We start from the raw sequence: 17,128 nt of genomic DNA on the forward strand, positions 1-17,128 counted from the left end.
ATGCTGCTTACTGGCCTGTTCCCCATGCCTTACTCAGTCTGCTTTCTTATAGTACCTAGGCCCACCTACCCAGGGATGGTACCATTCACAATGAGCTGAACTCTCCCACATCAAGCATCAATCAAGAAAATGTACCACAGGCTTGCCCACAGGTCAATCTGATGGAAGAATTTTCTCAATTGAGGTTCCTCTTCCCAGATAACTCGAGCTTGTGTCAAGCTGACAAAAGTAACCATCGCACCTCCCAACACTACTGTAGATGATCCTGTCTTCTCTCTAACCCCACCGATGCTCATATCCAGCTCTCCTTTCCAGTTTCACTGGCAACATCCAATTACCACTCGTCTGGTAAAGCAGATGTCATGAGAATCCTACTCTCGGCCAGACTGCAGAGATGACTGAGAGGCCAAAAGAGAGGCTTGTAGTCGAGTGAGGGAAACAAGTCCCAGGGACAAGTGATCACGATACATTTGATGAAAACAAGAGCTCACTCTTCCCTGACAGGAACTGAGACAAGAGCCTCCTTATAGTTCCTACTGCTCCCAGTCTCCCCATCCACGACTCATTGTCATCATAACATTGATCGGACCACCCTATCCCACCCTCAAAAAGTATCTTTCCATGTCTCTATGTTTCCTAGTAACTTCATATTTACCCCAGAGCCTGGTCTACCTCCCCCGACACTGCTCAGGCCCAAGCTCGATTCTCCAGCCTTCTCTCCCACTTCCATCCTAAAGAAATCTTGTGCTCCAATGGCATTTTCCCAATGTACATCTCCCATACGTCTGTGCTGGTCTCCAGAGTCCTGACCTATTTGAAATAGCTTCTTTCCCTCCCCAGGCTCTGTACACCTTCCAGGACTAAAGCACCTCCCACTCTTAAACTCAGATCAGGAGGAACTGACCACTGCCTTTATTGAGCGTCTATGGTTCTGTTTTTACATATGCACTGGCAGTATCCTGGGACCAGAATGATTTTTGTGCATGTTTTATCTGCCCTAGTAGAGACTGAGGGTTTTGCTCAATGTGATTTCCCCAGGACCTAGCGCATGACTCTATTAGCGGAATGAAAGTCAAATGGGAGCAGAAGAGCATTGGAGACTTGGAAGGGCATCATAAAAAGCAAAGTACTATTGCTGATGAGAAAGATGGGGCCCACTATTTCCTAAAGAATGCTTATTAGATTGGTCAGTTCTGACCTGAGGTAGTAAAAAGGTCTGACTCATTTGTCCTCCCTTTTAAAAATATAAATAATGAATCACACATTTATTAATCTGAGTATTTCATTGTAAGCAAAGGTAGGGAAGCTTCTAGCTTCTATTCAGTGCAGTTTAGGTCTGGTTTAAATGTTCCTCAGGGGAAAGATCACACTATCTTTTATGAGAAAAGATTAGACCAAATATATTTTTAATAATGTATAAATATAACTTCCCTCAACTAAAGTATATTCCCCTCAAGGATAATGAATTCTAGAGCCTGAAGAGATGGCTCAGTGGTTAAGAGCACTGACTGATCTTCTAGAGGATCCAGGTTCAATTTCCCGCAAATATACGCTCAAAACTGCCTGTTACTCCAGTTCCAGGGAATCTGATACCATCTTCTGGCCTCCACAGGCACAACTGGTACACAGACATACATACTGAGGAAACACCCATGCACATAAAACTTAAATTTAAAAAAAGCATTACTTCCCTTTACATGCTACACCAGAGCACACACATGTGCACCTGAGCACACACACATGCCAATGCTAGTACCTACAACCTATCACAGTGCTGAACTAAAGGGTTAAGTGTTCAATACTAGTGTATGCCCTTACTGTGAGAACACTGAAAAATCAGTCTAGGAGTGAATCATTTGATGTCAACTCTCCTCTCACCAAACCCACTTCTAATGACCAGGAAGGCAATACTCATTGCCTAATGGCACAGTTTCCTTGGCAGAAGTCTTGTGCCTGATTTAAATGAGCTCTCTATACTGCCTGGAGAAAGGAGGGTCTTGTTCTCATGTTGTGGCCTAGGGGGATCAGTTGAAGCATATTGGCTTGTACTCTCTGCACCAAAGGATGCAAGCTCCAAAGGGGGAAAAAACACAACATGAGAGATTTTGATTAAACTTGTTTCTTTGACATTCAGCCTGGACAGATGCATTCCCTGGTGATGGGAGTTAGGGGGAGGGGGGACTCAAGCAAGCCCTGGGAAATCAAAGAATCTCTTTCTTTCTTGTCCACTTTGAGCAATCTTTCCAAACTTGAGGGAATTACCCACTGATGTTTACATCTGCCTGTAGCTCTTCCTTTGGTAATGACCCCGCAGAAGAGACGGGGGCCTCTTATGTTTTGATCCAGAGCCATATAAATGATCGAGCACATGAGAGACACCACACTACAAATGCTACCAAATGTAACTGCTCTGACTGGGATGAGCAGAATGTGGCTGTGTAAGCGTGCTGGGAGCTGGTGTCCTTTGTTTGTGATGGAGCTACATACAAATGCACACTTTGAAATAAGAATTCCAGTCCAGCCACAGAAAGGAAATGAGGCACGATTGCTTTCTAGCTACTCAGAGACTAGACAAGCCTGTGGAAAATGTTACTTTGTTCCCTAAAACATTGTCTTCCTTGTGCAAAAAGGACCAAACAGCCGCCTCCAACCTAAATCTGTCTGGGTAATTCTAGTCTTATACAGAACTAGCTCCTCTTTCCCAGTGTACTTCTGTAGCCCTGGAAGCAGTGGCAGGAACAGAGTATGGAGGAATTGTGCTTATGATGTTGAGAATAAACATTAAAATGCATATTGGTCAAAAAGCATGTGACTTCATTTTCAAAATATTAAGTAGATTGGTTAGCAAACCAAATTTATCTACAAGTCTTTACTGTGGTTTACCAAAACCTTGGACTCTGGCATCTATGTGCACAGATGGCTCCCAATTGCATCCGAACTTGTCTTTCTCTCACAAATGGACACATAGCTCAGATGGAGAGCTCTTGCTTCAGATCCAGTTCCAAGCAGAGCACATAAAATACAACAAAGGTCGGTGTGACTGTGGAGGGAAACGTAGTTGCCCACAAAGTGAAAAGAAAGGTGACAACCTGTACCTACAACATCTCAGGACCAATTTCCCACAAGAGTGAAGAACGATGGCACTGACCAAGATCTGAGGCAAGCCCCTAGAATCCAGGAATGGGAAAACAATGAGGCAGTTGCCCGTGCTAACTGGAGACCAGAAAGGAACTGCTGTATAGCTCAAACTGCTGGACTGGCACACCCTCTACTGAGGAAAGTTTGCAACAGCTGGCTCTGTCTGCGAGTTAGAAACTTCTCTTATGGGGAGTAGCAGGTTGATTCCTTTTGATGATAAAAGCTGGGCATTGTTTTCTTCCTCTGGAGGACCACCTGGTAGACAAAGGTTGGGACTGTACCTATTCTTATCCCTATACCTAACCCTACCCCTACCCGCAACCCTACCTAGCATAGCCTTTCTATGCCGCTTTCTGACCCAAAGCCTGCTGCTTACATGTGCAGAGCCCAGAGCTGGCTGTGAGTAAACAGGCTGGGCAAAGGAAAGATTTGGCCATTAAACCCAGGCACAAATAGCAGCTCTGTTTGGCCTTCACAATGAGTCCTTTGCTGATAGTAACAGCACACCAAGCTTGCTTGTTTTAGTGAAGTCCATTTTAGAGGCGGGGGGAACCCAATTAAGCAACATAACAGAGTGTCTGTGATGTCAAAGGACCACTTTGATTGATTCTCCGCATACACGCAACTGTTTGCACTGATAATCTATGTGTGCACATAGACATAACATGTGCGTCGGAAATGGAACGTGACAGGGCATTGTGTATGCCTTAAGTGCAGCTCTATCCTCTGAAGCACGGCCAAGCCAAAAGTTGGTCTAGATTTTCACATTTCAGCAGCTACCTAAGTCCCTCACAATCTTGCATATTCACCCTGAACTACTAAGCCCATTTCGCAGAATTGTTAGAGGAGAGTGAGGACGAACCAGACTCACCACCGTATCTTTGCTGCATTCTGTTCACTCGGGGTAAAATTAAATATAATTGTTTAACATTTTAAAAGCAAATAAAAGTGCTCAAATATTTTGCAATTTGCAACTTGAAAAGAAAACAGTAATGGGTTTCCAAGTGCGTGTCTTTACTTTTAATGAACTGTTTATTTTTCATGGTTCCATTGGCAATAAAAGACCAGCTCCACATCAAAAGCCTTCAGGGAGGCAGTTTCCATTTGGAGGACAGTGAGATTGCCAATAATTTTGATTTTTTTTTAAAAAAAGTAAACTCACTAGACTATATTTCCGGATATGGGTTATTGCCTATTATCCCAGGTAATTATTATTTTGTGTGTGTGTCTTCTTCATATAGGCAAATTACAAAACATTTATTCACTATACTCCAGAAAGAACTGAAGTGATTCGAAGATCAGGGGTCTCCAGAATGTTTTAATGAACATGTTTCCATTATCCTCTGTGCTTGTTCATTTTGTTGGAAGAATGATTCATTCATTTCAAAATTGGCAACTTAAACAGCAGCAAATTCTAATTTCCCCATCACAATGCGGAGTCAGTTTGTTGGCCTTCTTGGGCTTTGAGGGCCCTTTTGTGGCTCCTTTTCCTTTGACAATAGCACCCTCTGCCGGCTTCTATAATTCATCACCAGTAATGGGATCGACCCAAATTACAGAGGCCTCCCTGCAACATTGCACCCAGCAGGACATGATTCATAGATCAGTTTTTCATCCTGGTGATTCATTACCAGATATATATTTTTTCTGTAAAACAGCCCAGCTCAAGGAAGTCATCAGGAATTCAGAAACTTCAAAAACTATCTTCTTTTGATTAATCATCTCTTTGACCTTTTTCTTCTTATTGAACAAGGTTAATGATATTTGTTGTCACTAAAAGTTAAACTGTATTAGCTTCCAATTGATTTTTAGTTTGCAAGGACCAGTCATCATTGCTAAGAGGCTCCAGAGTTGATATCTGTTATGTTCCTCAGGTATGACCCCGAAGGACATCTGACCAACGCAACGTTTCCTACTGGAGAGGTCAGCAGCTTCCACAGTGACCTGGAAAAGCTGACAAAAGTGGAGCTAGACACCTCCAACCGCGAAAATGTCCTCATCTCAACCAATCTGACAGCAACTAGTACTATCTACATTTTAAAACAAGGTAAATGGCCTTCCCAATTCCACCTGCTTTACTGTTTCCAGCCAAATCTGGGGCTCTCTCTTATTAAGGAACGGAATTCCCTCTCTGATTGAGAAGATGGGTTCTTCCTCCCATTTTCCAGTGGAAACAGACAAATTCGGACTTTTTACAAGTTCACGTCTCCCCTTTGGACCACAATCTCTGTGGGAGTAATGAGGTTACTTCCTGCCAAGTCTGATCTCCCATCAAGTCATTTCCCAACAGCCAGGCATTTGTAAAGTTCTTTTAGGGTTTCCTAGGTTGGAGGACAATAATAGAGTCTCTGCCCCATCTGAGCTTAGCATTCTAGATCAGATCTGACACGGCTGAGTCAAAGGGCAAATTAGGCAGTGCAAGGAAGAATACAAGCGGTGTTAAAAGCACACTCTACACAGAGAGGAAATTATAAAGAACTGAAGAAAAAAATATTATTTTGAAAGAATGTGTTAGGGGCTATCAGGGAAGGAGACAAAGAAATAGCTTTCACTGCCTTGTAATTAGAACTCACTCTGTTGCTAGGCTGTGGGGCACTTCACTCCAAAAGAAACAACACCAACTTCTATTTTGTGAGCTAAAGGTGGCTCTGATGCCATCCCCGTGTGGCAAGATGCTAAGCTGAATTTCCTGCTCTTCTCAGTCTAGCTCCCAGCATACCAAACTAAGAGAGCAAATACAAGTCAGAGAGGGAGTCTGGGAGGGAATGATTTTCAAAGGAAACAGACAACAAAACAGAAGCGACCAGCCTACAGAGTGAGACAGCAGTCTTTCGTCCTGCTCACAAGATATACCCCAGCCGTGAAAATAGCAAGACCCAAATTGGGAGAGAATGTATTCAGCTGTCAGAGTGGTGGTCTAGGCCAGAGTGCAGTTAGGCCCCCAGTGCCCCATCTGCTCAGCCCTTCCCAAGTCTATCTTCTGAAGCTAAACTTCTCTTCTCTTCCTGCTGCTTCCCCTCCTCCTCCTTCAACTTCACACCTCCTCCCGCCCCTCTCCCCTCTCGCTCCTTTGCTCCTCTGTCTACAGAAAATACTCAGAGTACCTATCGGGTGAGTCCAGATGGTTCTCTTCGTGTCACCTTTGCCAGTGGAATGGAGATCAGCCTCAGCTCAGAGCCCCACATTCTGGCAGGGGCTGTCAACCCCACTCTGGGCAAATGCAACATTTCCTTACCTGGAGAGCACAATGCCAACCTCATTGAGTGGAGGCAGAGAAAGGAGCAAAACAAAGGCAACGTTTCAGCTTTTGAGAGAAGACTGAGGGTAAGGCCTTCCCTTTTTAGCCAAGGGCAAAAGTTCATGGGTTCCCTCAGAAAGTGAAGAGCCTCCAGAAACTGAAGTCTTACTTCCCCAAAGCTTTTCTGGGTGACTGGCTAGCTTATATGATATACTAATTCAAGAGAGAGTGCTAATGGCTGATAATGGTTCAGTATCCTTAAATGTGCATTCTAATAGCAGATTTCTTTGTCATTAGCCAGCTAAAGTGCTCTAATAGTAGCAATTTCAGGCACCAAAAAAGTCTGGCTGGAGAAATATGGTAAGTCAAGAAGCCTTTCGGTACCCATCGCAGCCTACCCTGGAGATGTTCATTAGAATCCTCAAGTTGAGCCAGATTTCCAATTTTTGGGTAGAGAGAGAGAGAAGGATGTAAGACATGAAGCACCATTTAGACATAGGCAAGATGGGAGGGCAAAGTCAATGAATTATTTCACAGTCATAAATACATCATTAGAGCCATAGGAGCAAAGAACTGGAAGTGAGACTGAGCTGGAGGACTCAGACAATCTTGTCTGAGGGAATTGAAAGCTTTGGGGGTTTTCCAGTCTTTACCAAACACACAGTTCCTTAACAGTTAAACTGAGACCTCTACCAAAAGCACTGCCAGGAAGCATAGAAGCCAAACACCATAGCAGCCTCTCTGCCTGTCCTTTCTTGAACGTTAACCAATGTTAACAATGACGTGACCAGATTTCCAAAGACAGTAGCCTTCAGTGTCAGCATCAGGGCCACTGCCTATCAGCAGGAAGTATTCATTATTGAGGTCAAGCCTCAGAGCAACCGTATCCCACCCAGGGTACAGAGAACGCCTGCATTCTCTTCAGTCACTGTAAAAGAACTCTGGCAAATTGAATGCTGTAGAAACACAGCACCAAACATCGAGCTGCAGAGTGTAGCAGGCAAGCCAACCAGTCGTATGGCTTGATGCAGGAAAGAAAATCTACAAGTGTGCTTGCTTTTTAATCAGCTCTGCTGATGGCACATAGAAACAGTCTTTAGCAGTTTGGGTTTTTGTTGTTGTTGTTTTTGTCTTTTTAATAATAGCTACTGAAGCTGTTTAGATGAACAAGTCAATTTGTATGTTTCAATTCTATTGATCAGCCTGTAATAGAACATTTGCCAGCTAAGCCACTGAATTGATAAGTGGAATCCAGTCTAAATACTCAAAGTTCTAGGTCTGTATAAAAGTCAGCATTTATGTCTGAGTTATTCAAGAAATGGGGCAATCAGATGACTTACCGTGATACCCAGGTTTTTTTCTTTTTAATTTTTTTATTTTAAATTTTGTTTTCATTTTACAGACTAACCATAGTTCCCCCTCCCTCCCCTCCTCCGGTTGCTCCCACCTCTCGACAACCCCTCCCCCATCCACTCCATGAAAAGGGTAAGGTCTCCTGTGGGGAGTCAGCAAAGCCAGGCATATTGAGTTGAGGCAGAACCAAGCCCCTCCCCCCTGCATCAAGGCTGAGCAAGGCATCCCACCATAGGGAATGGGGTTCAAAAATTCAACTCATATATCAGGATAGATCCTGTTCCAACAGACCAAGCTACACAACTATCCCACATGCAGAGGGCCTAGTTTGGTCCCACGCAGGCTCCCTAGCTGTTGGTCTAGAGTTCATTAGCTCCCAGGAGCTCAGTTCCCCCTTGCTCATATAATCCCTCCTCCCTCTCTGTAACTGGACTCCCAGAGCTCAGCCTGGTGCTTGGCTGTGGAACTTTGCATCGGCTTCCATCAACTGGATGAAGGGTCTATAATGACAGTTAGGGTATCATTTACACAATGGAGTACTACTCAGCTGTAAAAAGCAATGACATTATAAAATTTGCAGGCAAATGAATGGAACCAGAAAAAAAATCATCCTGAGTGAGATAACCTTCTTCCTGTTCTGTCTACTCCACCCACCTAAGGGCTGGCCAAGGCAGTTTCTTTATTAAAACAGAAGGCTCTCCCACATCACCCAGACCCAGAAAGACAAACAGTATGTACTCATCCATAAGTGGATACTAGATGTAAAGCAAAGGCTAACCAGACTATAACCAACAGCTCCAGAGAAGCTAGGTAACAAGGAGGACCCTAAGAGAGGCACATGGATTGCCCTGGGAAGAAGAAATAGATGAGATATCCTGAGTAAACTGGGGTTGGGGGGGCAGTGGCAAAGGAAAGGGGGTAGAGGAGGGTAACAGAAGGGAACTGGGTGGTTGAGTTGAGGGAGGGACAGAGTGGGAGAGCAATGAAAGTTATCTTGATAGAGGGAACAATTATGGGATTAGGGAGAAACTTGGTGCTAGGGAAATTCCCAGGAATCTACACGGTTGAGCCCAACTAAGCCACCTAACCATAGTGGACAGTGTGTCTCAACTGGTCACCTCCTGTAATCAGATTGGTGAATAGCCAATTTGATGACTTGTTTAAAAATGTTTAATTGCAGTAGCAGTGGCAATGATGGTTGTGGTTTGGTGTTTTTGCGTTTGTTTTTGAGACAGGGTCCCTTCCTGTATCCCAGGCAGGGCTTCAAACTCATGACTCCCCTACCTCAACCTGAGTACTGCAATTAAAGGCATGGGCTACCCACCAGCTTATTTTTATGATGTAAAATGAAAATGTAGTGCTATGATAAGGTAAGAATTCTCTACAAATGGCTTATCATATTAATGATTGATCATAGAAAAATTGAGCTTTTAGTTCCTCTCCCAACTTATGGGCTCAATAAAATATTATGAACCAAATCAGAGAAAGTGTAATTTGGGGATTTTTTTATTCTTTAGGATAACCCATTCTCTACTATGTGACCTTGGGATTTTCTAAAATGACCTACTCTCCTCTTTGTTCTCTCCACCACATTCAGATAATAGAAAGAAAATATCAACTGTAATTTATACCTTATACCCCAATATTTTCTTACTTTTGAAAAGCTAATATTATAAAACACTTAAGGTTCAGTGAATGCTAATCATAAACTGAGCCACATTCTGTCTTGTGGTAGAGTTAAATAGATTTGAAGACTGGATTGGAAGTCCAACAAATTCTAGGCCTTTTTCCTTATGTAACTTCTAATGTACTCCCTGAGGTCTTGGAAATGAAGGATTGGGCCCTTATTGGCTAGGTGGTGTGACTGTGCAGGTCCCTAGAAATCTAATAACAGTCTTTTACATATATTTAGTGCCTCGCAGTTAACAAAATGCTTTCACAGGCAGAATTTCCTTTGACCACCACAGCCATCAATTGTAGTTATTCCCAATTTACAGATAAAGACACCAAGGCCCGGAGAGGTCAAGTGATTTGCCCAAAGTCAAATAGCTATTAAGGCTCAGATCCACAGCTAAAACGCAGGTCTTCCCCTAGTATGGCACTATTTCCACTGCATCATGCCATGCTGCCTTGTTCCTTAAAATAATTAATCTATAAATCATCGCCCCACTCAGTCCAGCCACCTTGGCAGAGCCTGACTCCTCATTTCAATGCTGACAAAAAGAGACAAACAATCGACTCTAATGAACTGGCAAGTGTGGGTGGTTCAGGACAACTGGCTGGCCTCCAGGCAAAGAGAGCATGAAGGAGACAAAAAGAGGAGAAAAGCTGTTTATCTGGTTAATCCTGCCCTCCCCATTTACAGGACTTGGTGCCATGCTTCCTTGGTTTGCTCAGGTCAGACATGAAATGGAATGCCTAGTAGGATGAATGCCTTCCCAAAAGACAGGTGTAGAAGCAAACACTCTTTGCCCACTGATATTCTTCTATTTTGTTTTGTTTTTTTGAGACAGGGTTTCTCAGTAGCTATGGAGCCAGTCCTGGAACTCCTCTATAGAACAGGTTGACCTTGAACTCACAGAGATCCTCCTGCCTCTGTCTCCCGAGTGCTAAAAGTAAAGGCATGCGCCACCAGTGCCCGGCACCAGCTGATAATTAGTTCAGCAATAGTAACCCTTCACTTCTGATAGGTTTGCAAGGGGCCAGCTGATGACAATGTCCTCTTTTTCTAACTAAATATGTAGTGACCCATTTGTAAGTATACCTGTAAATAATAGGGGTCCCTGGTGCTCTCGGTTACCAGAATGTCACAACTGAATCATTTGTTTCTCCAGCTGAAGCTGCTGCTCCAGAACATGAACAGGTAGGATTACAAGAGAGGTGGAAACTGCACTTCACAAAGTCACAGGACATAGAAACCCTAGCCATGCTGTGAGCAATGGGACACCTCTGAAAAGTCACTCTCATAATTTGTAAATGTGCTTGGGTAGCAGCTCATAAAACACTAATTGCCCAGGCACAAAGTGACAGCTTCATTTAAAGGTCCATTTGGTAAAATGATGGACATCACATGTTCCAAACCCTACCCATCATAGTCCCAGACTTTCTAGCTGGAACGAAAATCAGGAGAAACACACCCTTTTTTAAAGATGAAAACAAGAATTCTTTTCCTCTGAAAAAAATCAGTGGGGATTTTTTTCCATGCACACAAAGTCAAGGTGAGGGAAGCAAAGTGTTGGGAAATATGATATCATGTGCAGCCTGCACAGGCCAGGGATCTGTTAGCGCTGCCATCCTTCATGGGTACCACTAAGGGAAATAAATCACATTAATATCCTGAAATTTCATGTATTTAAAAAGTCTATTTCCCCAAATGTGTGTTGTGTCTGAATCATCTTCCTCATAAAGTGCTTTTGCATCCAACCCATGTATCTTCTCATCTGCTGTATTAATCTGTCCCCAGAAATACATTTCCCTGGACAATAGAGGAATTAGAGTACAGATAACAATGAAGCCAATTGTCAAAGAATTGAACATTCACCAAAGCAAACTGCTTTAGGAGCTACAACCAGATTGCACCTAGCTGTGTCTGTGAATAATCATGTCATATGAGACTTCTGCCAGCACTGGATCCGAGAGTTCTTTATAAGATTTCATAGAATGAGCAGCAAAGTCCTGAAACTACAACCTTCTTTATTTTCTTTCTTTATTTTCTGGAAACAGGATTTAAAAACAAACTTATAAAATCCAATAGAATGATTATATATTGACAAGCAAAATGAAGCAAAGCCTAATACCCTCACAGGAGATTTTTCCTCTATTTAAAGATAACTGAAAAGGGCAGATGGGGTGTGTGTGTGTGTGTGTGTGTGTGTGTGTGTGTGTGTGTGTGTGGTGTGTATTGTGCATGTGTATGCGTATGTGGAGATGAGAGATCAACAGATCAGCCTCTGATGTTATTCTCATAAGTCATATACCTTGGTTTTTGAGACAGTCTCTCAACGGAACCCAGAGCTCACCAGTTTGGCTAAGCTTGCTAGACAGCCAGCAGAAGGGAACTTCTTGTCTCCATTTCCCCAGCCCTAAGACTGTAAGTGTACACTGCTTTTACATGGGTGCTAGGGATCGAAGTCAGGTCCTCATTCTTTTGTAGTAGGCAATGTATGACCCCATAGCCTCCAAACTGTGTTTTTTTATTCAACATGTGAATATTCATATATGGTCTAAAATTTTAAAGTGGAGAAAACTCTTGCTGAAACACTGATTTCCAAGCTGGCAAATAGTAGAGAATTGGAGACTAAGCCAAAAGCCTAGTAGAATTTACTTCTGTCCTCAGAAACGGCCTGACAGAGCCATAGCTGTAGGGTTGGAGTTCTCATTTCTCACTGTTTTAACTTCCTTCTCACCAGGTTTGGTAAAGACATTCATTTTGTGAAAAGTTATATAAGGAGCTGCTTAGAGATATATTAACCCACTTTTAAAATGTACCTGCAGTCTTCTGGGTTTCTGTCCCCCAGCTCCAAAGAGTAACCTGAAGACAGGAAATTTCAGGCACCAAGGCTGATGGATGGCATTGTGTTTGAGAATGAGGACTTTCTTGGAATCTTCGAATCATAAAAACTACTGTTTCTTGGTCTTAAAAATTGCTGTGCTGAAATAATTAGGATGAAAGTATTGTTTCATATATAACTTCACCTATGCATAAGCATTAAAGAGTTGCTTTAATTTTTAAAATGTGTTAGACTACACAGATGAACTAATCAACAAGAAAGTCCTTAAATAAGAGTTAATATAGAGCAAAAGACTAAATGATATGCTCCAGTTCAGGTGAGAAGAATAAAAAAGATTGTGAGAAAGAACTGGCATGCTTTGATTTGGCAATTTCCTATCCCCAAATGAGGCATATGCACTGTGCAGTCTCTTTCAGTGGTAGTCATATTACCACTAACCATAGTGACAACAGCATTTGTGGGGGCCTCTCTAGGTACGTCACCATATATTGACTAACTCACCTTTCATAAACTTTCATCAGGTGGCGTTTTCGTTATTTTCATTTTACAGATAAGAAACAGAGGTTGCATGGTTACTAAATGGTGTTGTCAGGATTTGAAGCCAGGAAGGCTGGCTCCATACATCTGAGCAGCTCCTAAGTTCCCTTCTAGCATGAAGATTTTGTGGAATGACAAGACATAGAGAGTATCTTGGGAATAAAAATGAAAAAAAAAGGTGGAAAAAGAAAAGGGGAATTGTAAATGACTATCCCAAGCTAGAGCTAATGCTGAAGATGTGCTGTTTCATGTATAGGCAACTCTAAAATGAAAGACCTGAGTAACCTTTTGATTGTTAAACTGGAGATATCAGTAGAACATAAAATCTGTTGAATTAATGCACTGATTGATCTTTAAAAGTCCAATACTAATTACCTTAAAACTATTGAGAGTAGAATAGTGTGTGCTACTTTAAAATCGGCTGTGAATTTTCTGTGCATTTCTGTGACTTCATAAAAATGCAATGCGGTACACCTTCCAAGCGTCGATGCTGTTTGGCCTGTCTCTTATTCACCTTCTGTCTTCAGCAAAATTTAACAGGTAATTAGGTTGTATTATGACCTGAAATGTTAGTCTCCTTGACAGTCTTCTCTTTCTTGCAGAGGAAAGAAAAATAAACTGTCATGATTGTAGCTCTGTGTGCGTGTGCGTGTGCGTGTGTGTGTGTGTGTGTGTGTGTATGTGTGTGTGTGTGTGTGATGAGTTAAAGCATAGATTTACTTTTGTGTAGAGCATAGCTATTAAATATCTCCAGCTGTCCACAGATCAGTCTAATATAGCATTATCCTACTATCTGAAGCAGATACATATGAAAGGTGGAGGGAAGGCTATCTCTTAACTAATTAAAACCCAAACTCTTAAGAAAAGTCAGAAAGTAGAGATAAAGGACAGTTGCCTCTGGAGTCCCCTCCTCCTGCCATTCAACACACCCTATACCCTTCCTAGGCACTTTCGGTTCTGCTGACAATGCTATGCACTGCTCGCCAGAATGCATTCTCCCTTCTTTCCTCTCTGGCCCAACTATAAACAAAAAGCAAACCCCTCTCCTTAGTATAGTTGGGAAAAGAAAGCCTGTATGGAAACCAGAGGGTGCATACAGCATATGCACATCTTCCTCTACCTAAAAAAAATCAGCATGCCCATCTTTCTTTCTGCAAAATACTGTGCAGCAGTGACCAAATTCAAAGGTCTCACCCAGTGTACAACTGTCCAAAAGGTGTTCTTTATAACATGGAACTATTCTCACACCCCCTTTTCCAAGAGAGGGATCAGTATAGATTGTTTGGAAATACAATAGAAATAAGAATTGTTGGCCCACGCTTGGCTCAAGAGCTGTTGTCATAGAGAAGAGCAAGCATGTGTATGAATATGGATTGTTCCAACCTTACCCATGACCCGAGCAGAGCCGTCAGTGACATTCAGCCTAGTTCCGATGCCCACTTTAGAGGCTGGCAGCACATGGGTACCCTGGCCAGAGGTTAAAGAAGGCTCACCTGAAAGCAATTACCTTGCAGCTCTCCTCTATGTGGTTTCCACAGAGAATGAGTAGGGAAACCTATGGCACATTTTATTCCTTCATCCCTTTCAGCCCCTGCTGAATTTTATTTTAACTTCCAAGCCCAACTTTGAAGCTAGAGTTTCAGGAGCATTGCTATTGCAGCACTGGAATATCAGGGTGCATTATTCTGAAACAGAGTGGCACTGCTACAGAAATCCTGGCAGGCAGAGAAAAGCATTAGACAGAGTCCTCCTCTGATTGACTTCATAGTGTATTTTCAACACAGGTCATTACTCGTGGCATCATAATGACTTGATTAAGAAATGTATTCTCGAGTAGTGAGCTTCTTCTCTCAAACAAATAAAACCACAAATTTGGTTGAACTGAAAATCGCTTGCTACTTTGGCTCTTTAACTATCATTATAACATAAATTGTAATAGTTATGACTATCTCTGAGAGTCCGTGGGGATTTTGCAGCTGTTGTAAATAAATGGTATTACAGTTGAAGATATGTGACTAGAAAACCACAGGAAAGGTAGTTGAAGAAAGAACACCTGGTTTCCTACAAGCTTCCAAGCCCTGAGTATCACAAGACAGGAACTATGTGCTTTTAGATGAACCCAGCAGGCTAGTGTGTATTTTTGCAATACAACACTATGCACATTTACTACAGACAGTTTAAAAAACTCTTAAGTTCCAAATCTGTCCCGACGGTAGTTGAGTTATACCTATTCTCAAAAACAAAGAGCACTTTTACAAAATAATTTAAGTATTACAAAATCATTTGGTCTTCTGATAGAATTCATAGCATGTAATGTTTGGATCCTTTTTGCAGAAGTTCACAATTAAGGGCAAATATTATTAGCCTTGACCAGGAGATTATGAAACTGAGACCAAAGCATGTTTTCAGAGACCAACTTCCACATTCTGGTAGAAAATTTGGCAAATATGAACAGATGATCCATGGAAGACGCACAAGTGGTCAATAATTTTTTTAAAATGTTCAACCTCATGCTCATTACCAATTGAATAAATGCAAATTTGACAATAAAGTACTGTTCTCTCACTCTCCCATTTGGAAAATTTCACTACCAATGTTCCTAAGTACAGGATGAGATTGGCTCTACAAACCAAGTGATAATGAATTTTGTTGCATCTTGTGCATAATTCAGTAATCTCTCAAATCACACCTGGAGTATTTTATCTGGAGTCATTCAATACAAAAATTTTGCTTATAAAGCTATATGTTGTAGAAATATTTATTTACAAAAATGTTCAGCAAATCATAAGGTTCAAGAAAAAATGGAATCAAGAAGGCTAATTTCCAACTATGGGAGAATGACGACAAGCATTTATTACATAGTAAAATATTATACAACCATTAAAAGCCATATTCCAAAAATACATATTAATGTTGGAATGTTAGAAATAAAATATTAGATGAAAAATGAGAACACAATGCTGTCATGCTAGTTATATGTATTTAAATGTATGAAAAATTGTGCCCCCAGAGAAAGATAATGGGAAGAAACGGAGTAAAGTATTAATAGAAATTGTCAGGGCTGCAGAGATGGCTCAAGACTATGAGCACTGACTGCTCTTTCAGAGGACCTGGGTTCGGTTTCCAGCACCCACACAGCAGCTCAACAACAGACACGAAAAAACAAAAGAAAACAAAGAAAAGAAATTGTCAGATGATGATTTTCCCTACACATTTCTATATTTTCCAATGTAGGGAAACTTTGAAAATAAATTATCCCTTTATACTCAGAAAATATGGATGGAGCTGATAATTTTTGAGAAACAAAGTATATCAAGTTACTTAGAAAGGAAAGATACGATTCTGATATAAGAATGGACACTTGGTAGTCATTCAGGCCACTGAGATAAAACTCTATCTGAAGTTGAAACCTTTATTCTTGAGAACCCATAAACGTTTCATTTTCGGGTTTCCAGGGGGTGTGGTAACCAAGATTATATCCCAGTGTTTATGCATCTGTTTATAAAATTTTTGTAGGGGCATAGTTCATAAATTTCAGGTAAAGGAATTCTTGACCAAAGTTAAATGTTAACATAGCGCTGGTGAGATGGCTCAAAGGTTAAGAAAATTTATTCCTCTTGCAAAGTACCTGTGATCAATTCTCAGCACTCATACGGTGGCTCACAACCATTTAGAACTCTCAGGCACTCGTGTAGTTCACATTCATACACATAGAGTAAATAAATGTAAACAAAAGCTTTTAAAATTTAGCAAAGTTTAGTTGAATGAACTAATGGATTAGTTTAGTGCGATTGTATTTAATAGAATCAAACTCTAATGTAGATTTTTGTTGTTTTACTTTTATTTTTTGCTCATATCTCATTAACCAGAAATTTAACATCCTGTATTGGGGTCATGCTGACAATTCTTGCCCATATAAATGTTTTACACCAAGCTGAAACTACCTTGTAATTTGATACATGAGCCTATTCACAGGCCTAATTAGAGTAAGAAAAGTGATCATGGTATTATGTATTTTTAAAATAGTGATAACTGTTGTTCTACAGTTTCCTAAGAGCCTGTATATGTAAAGTCACTTATATTTTTAGCAAAACTCTGATATATAAAGTGATAATATTCCTCCCATTTCACAGATACTAAAATTAAGAATCAGGTGTGAAATAACGCCTGGTATGCAGACCAGTAACTAATTGGTTCATTCTTTTCAATACTTCTCAAACTCTTTCCTTTCTTGTTCTTACCTTCAATTCTTCCAGACACACTAGGACCTTCTCTACCCAAATCACAGCATTACCTATGAAAGCTGGGTGATGGGTATATATGGCTCAACCATTTTTCAATTTCATGTGTT

The 17,128-nt window shown here is 41.3% G+C and overlaps 1 protein-coding gene across 3 annotated transcripts in view; it reads left to right on the forward strand.

Moving 5' to 3' along the window:
* Positions 1-17,128, forward strand: part of Tenm1 (teneurin transmembrane protein 1) — a 572,293-nt gene that overhangs the window by 541,084 nt on the left and 14,081 nt on the right. For all 3 annotated transcript variants that reach the window (XM_038316304.1, XM_038316305.1, XM_038316306.1), the window contains 2 exons: positions 5,013-5,185; positions 6,227-6,462. In XM_038316304.1, the coding sequence (XP_038172232.1) occupies positions 5,013-5,185; positions 6,227-6,462 (409 nt within the window). The remainder of the gene's footprint in view (positions 1-5,012; positions 5,186-6,226; positions 6,463-17,128) is intronic.

This window comes from Arvicola amphibius, chromosome X (genome assembly GCF_903992535.2).
Source record: "Arvicola amphibius chromosome X, mArvAmp1.2, whole genome shotgun sequence".
Classification (NCBI taxonomy): Eukaryota; Metazoa; Chordata; class Mammalia; order Rodentia; family Cricetidae; genus Arvicola; species Arvicola amphibius.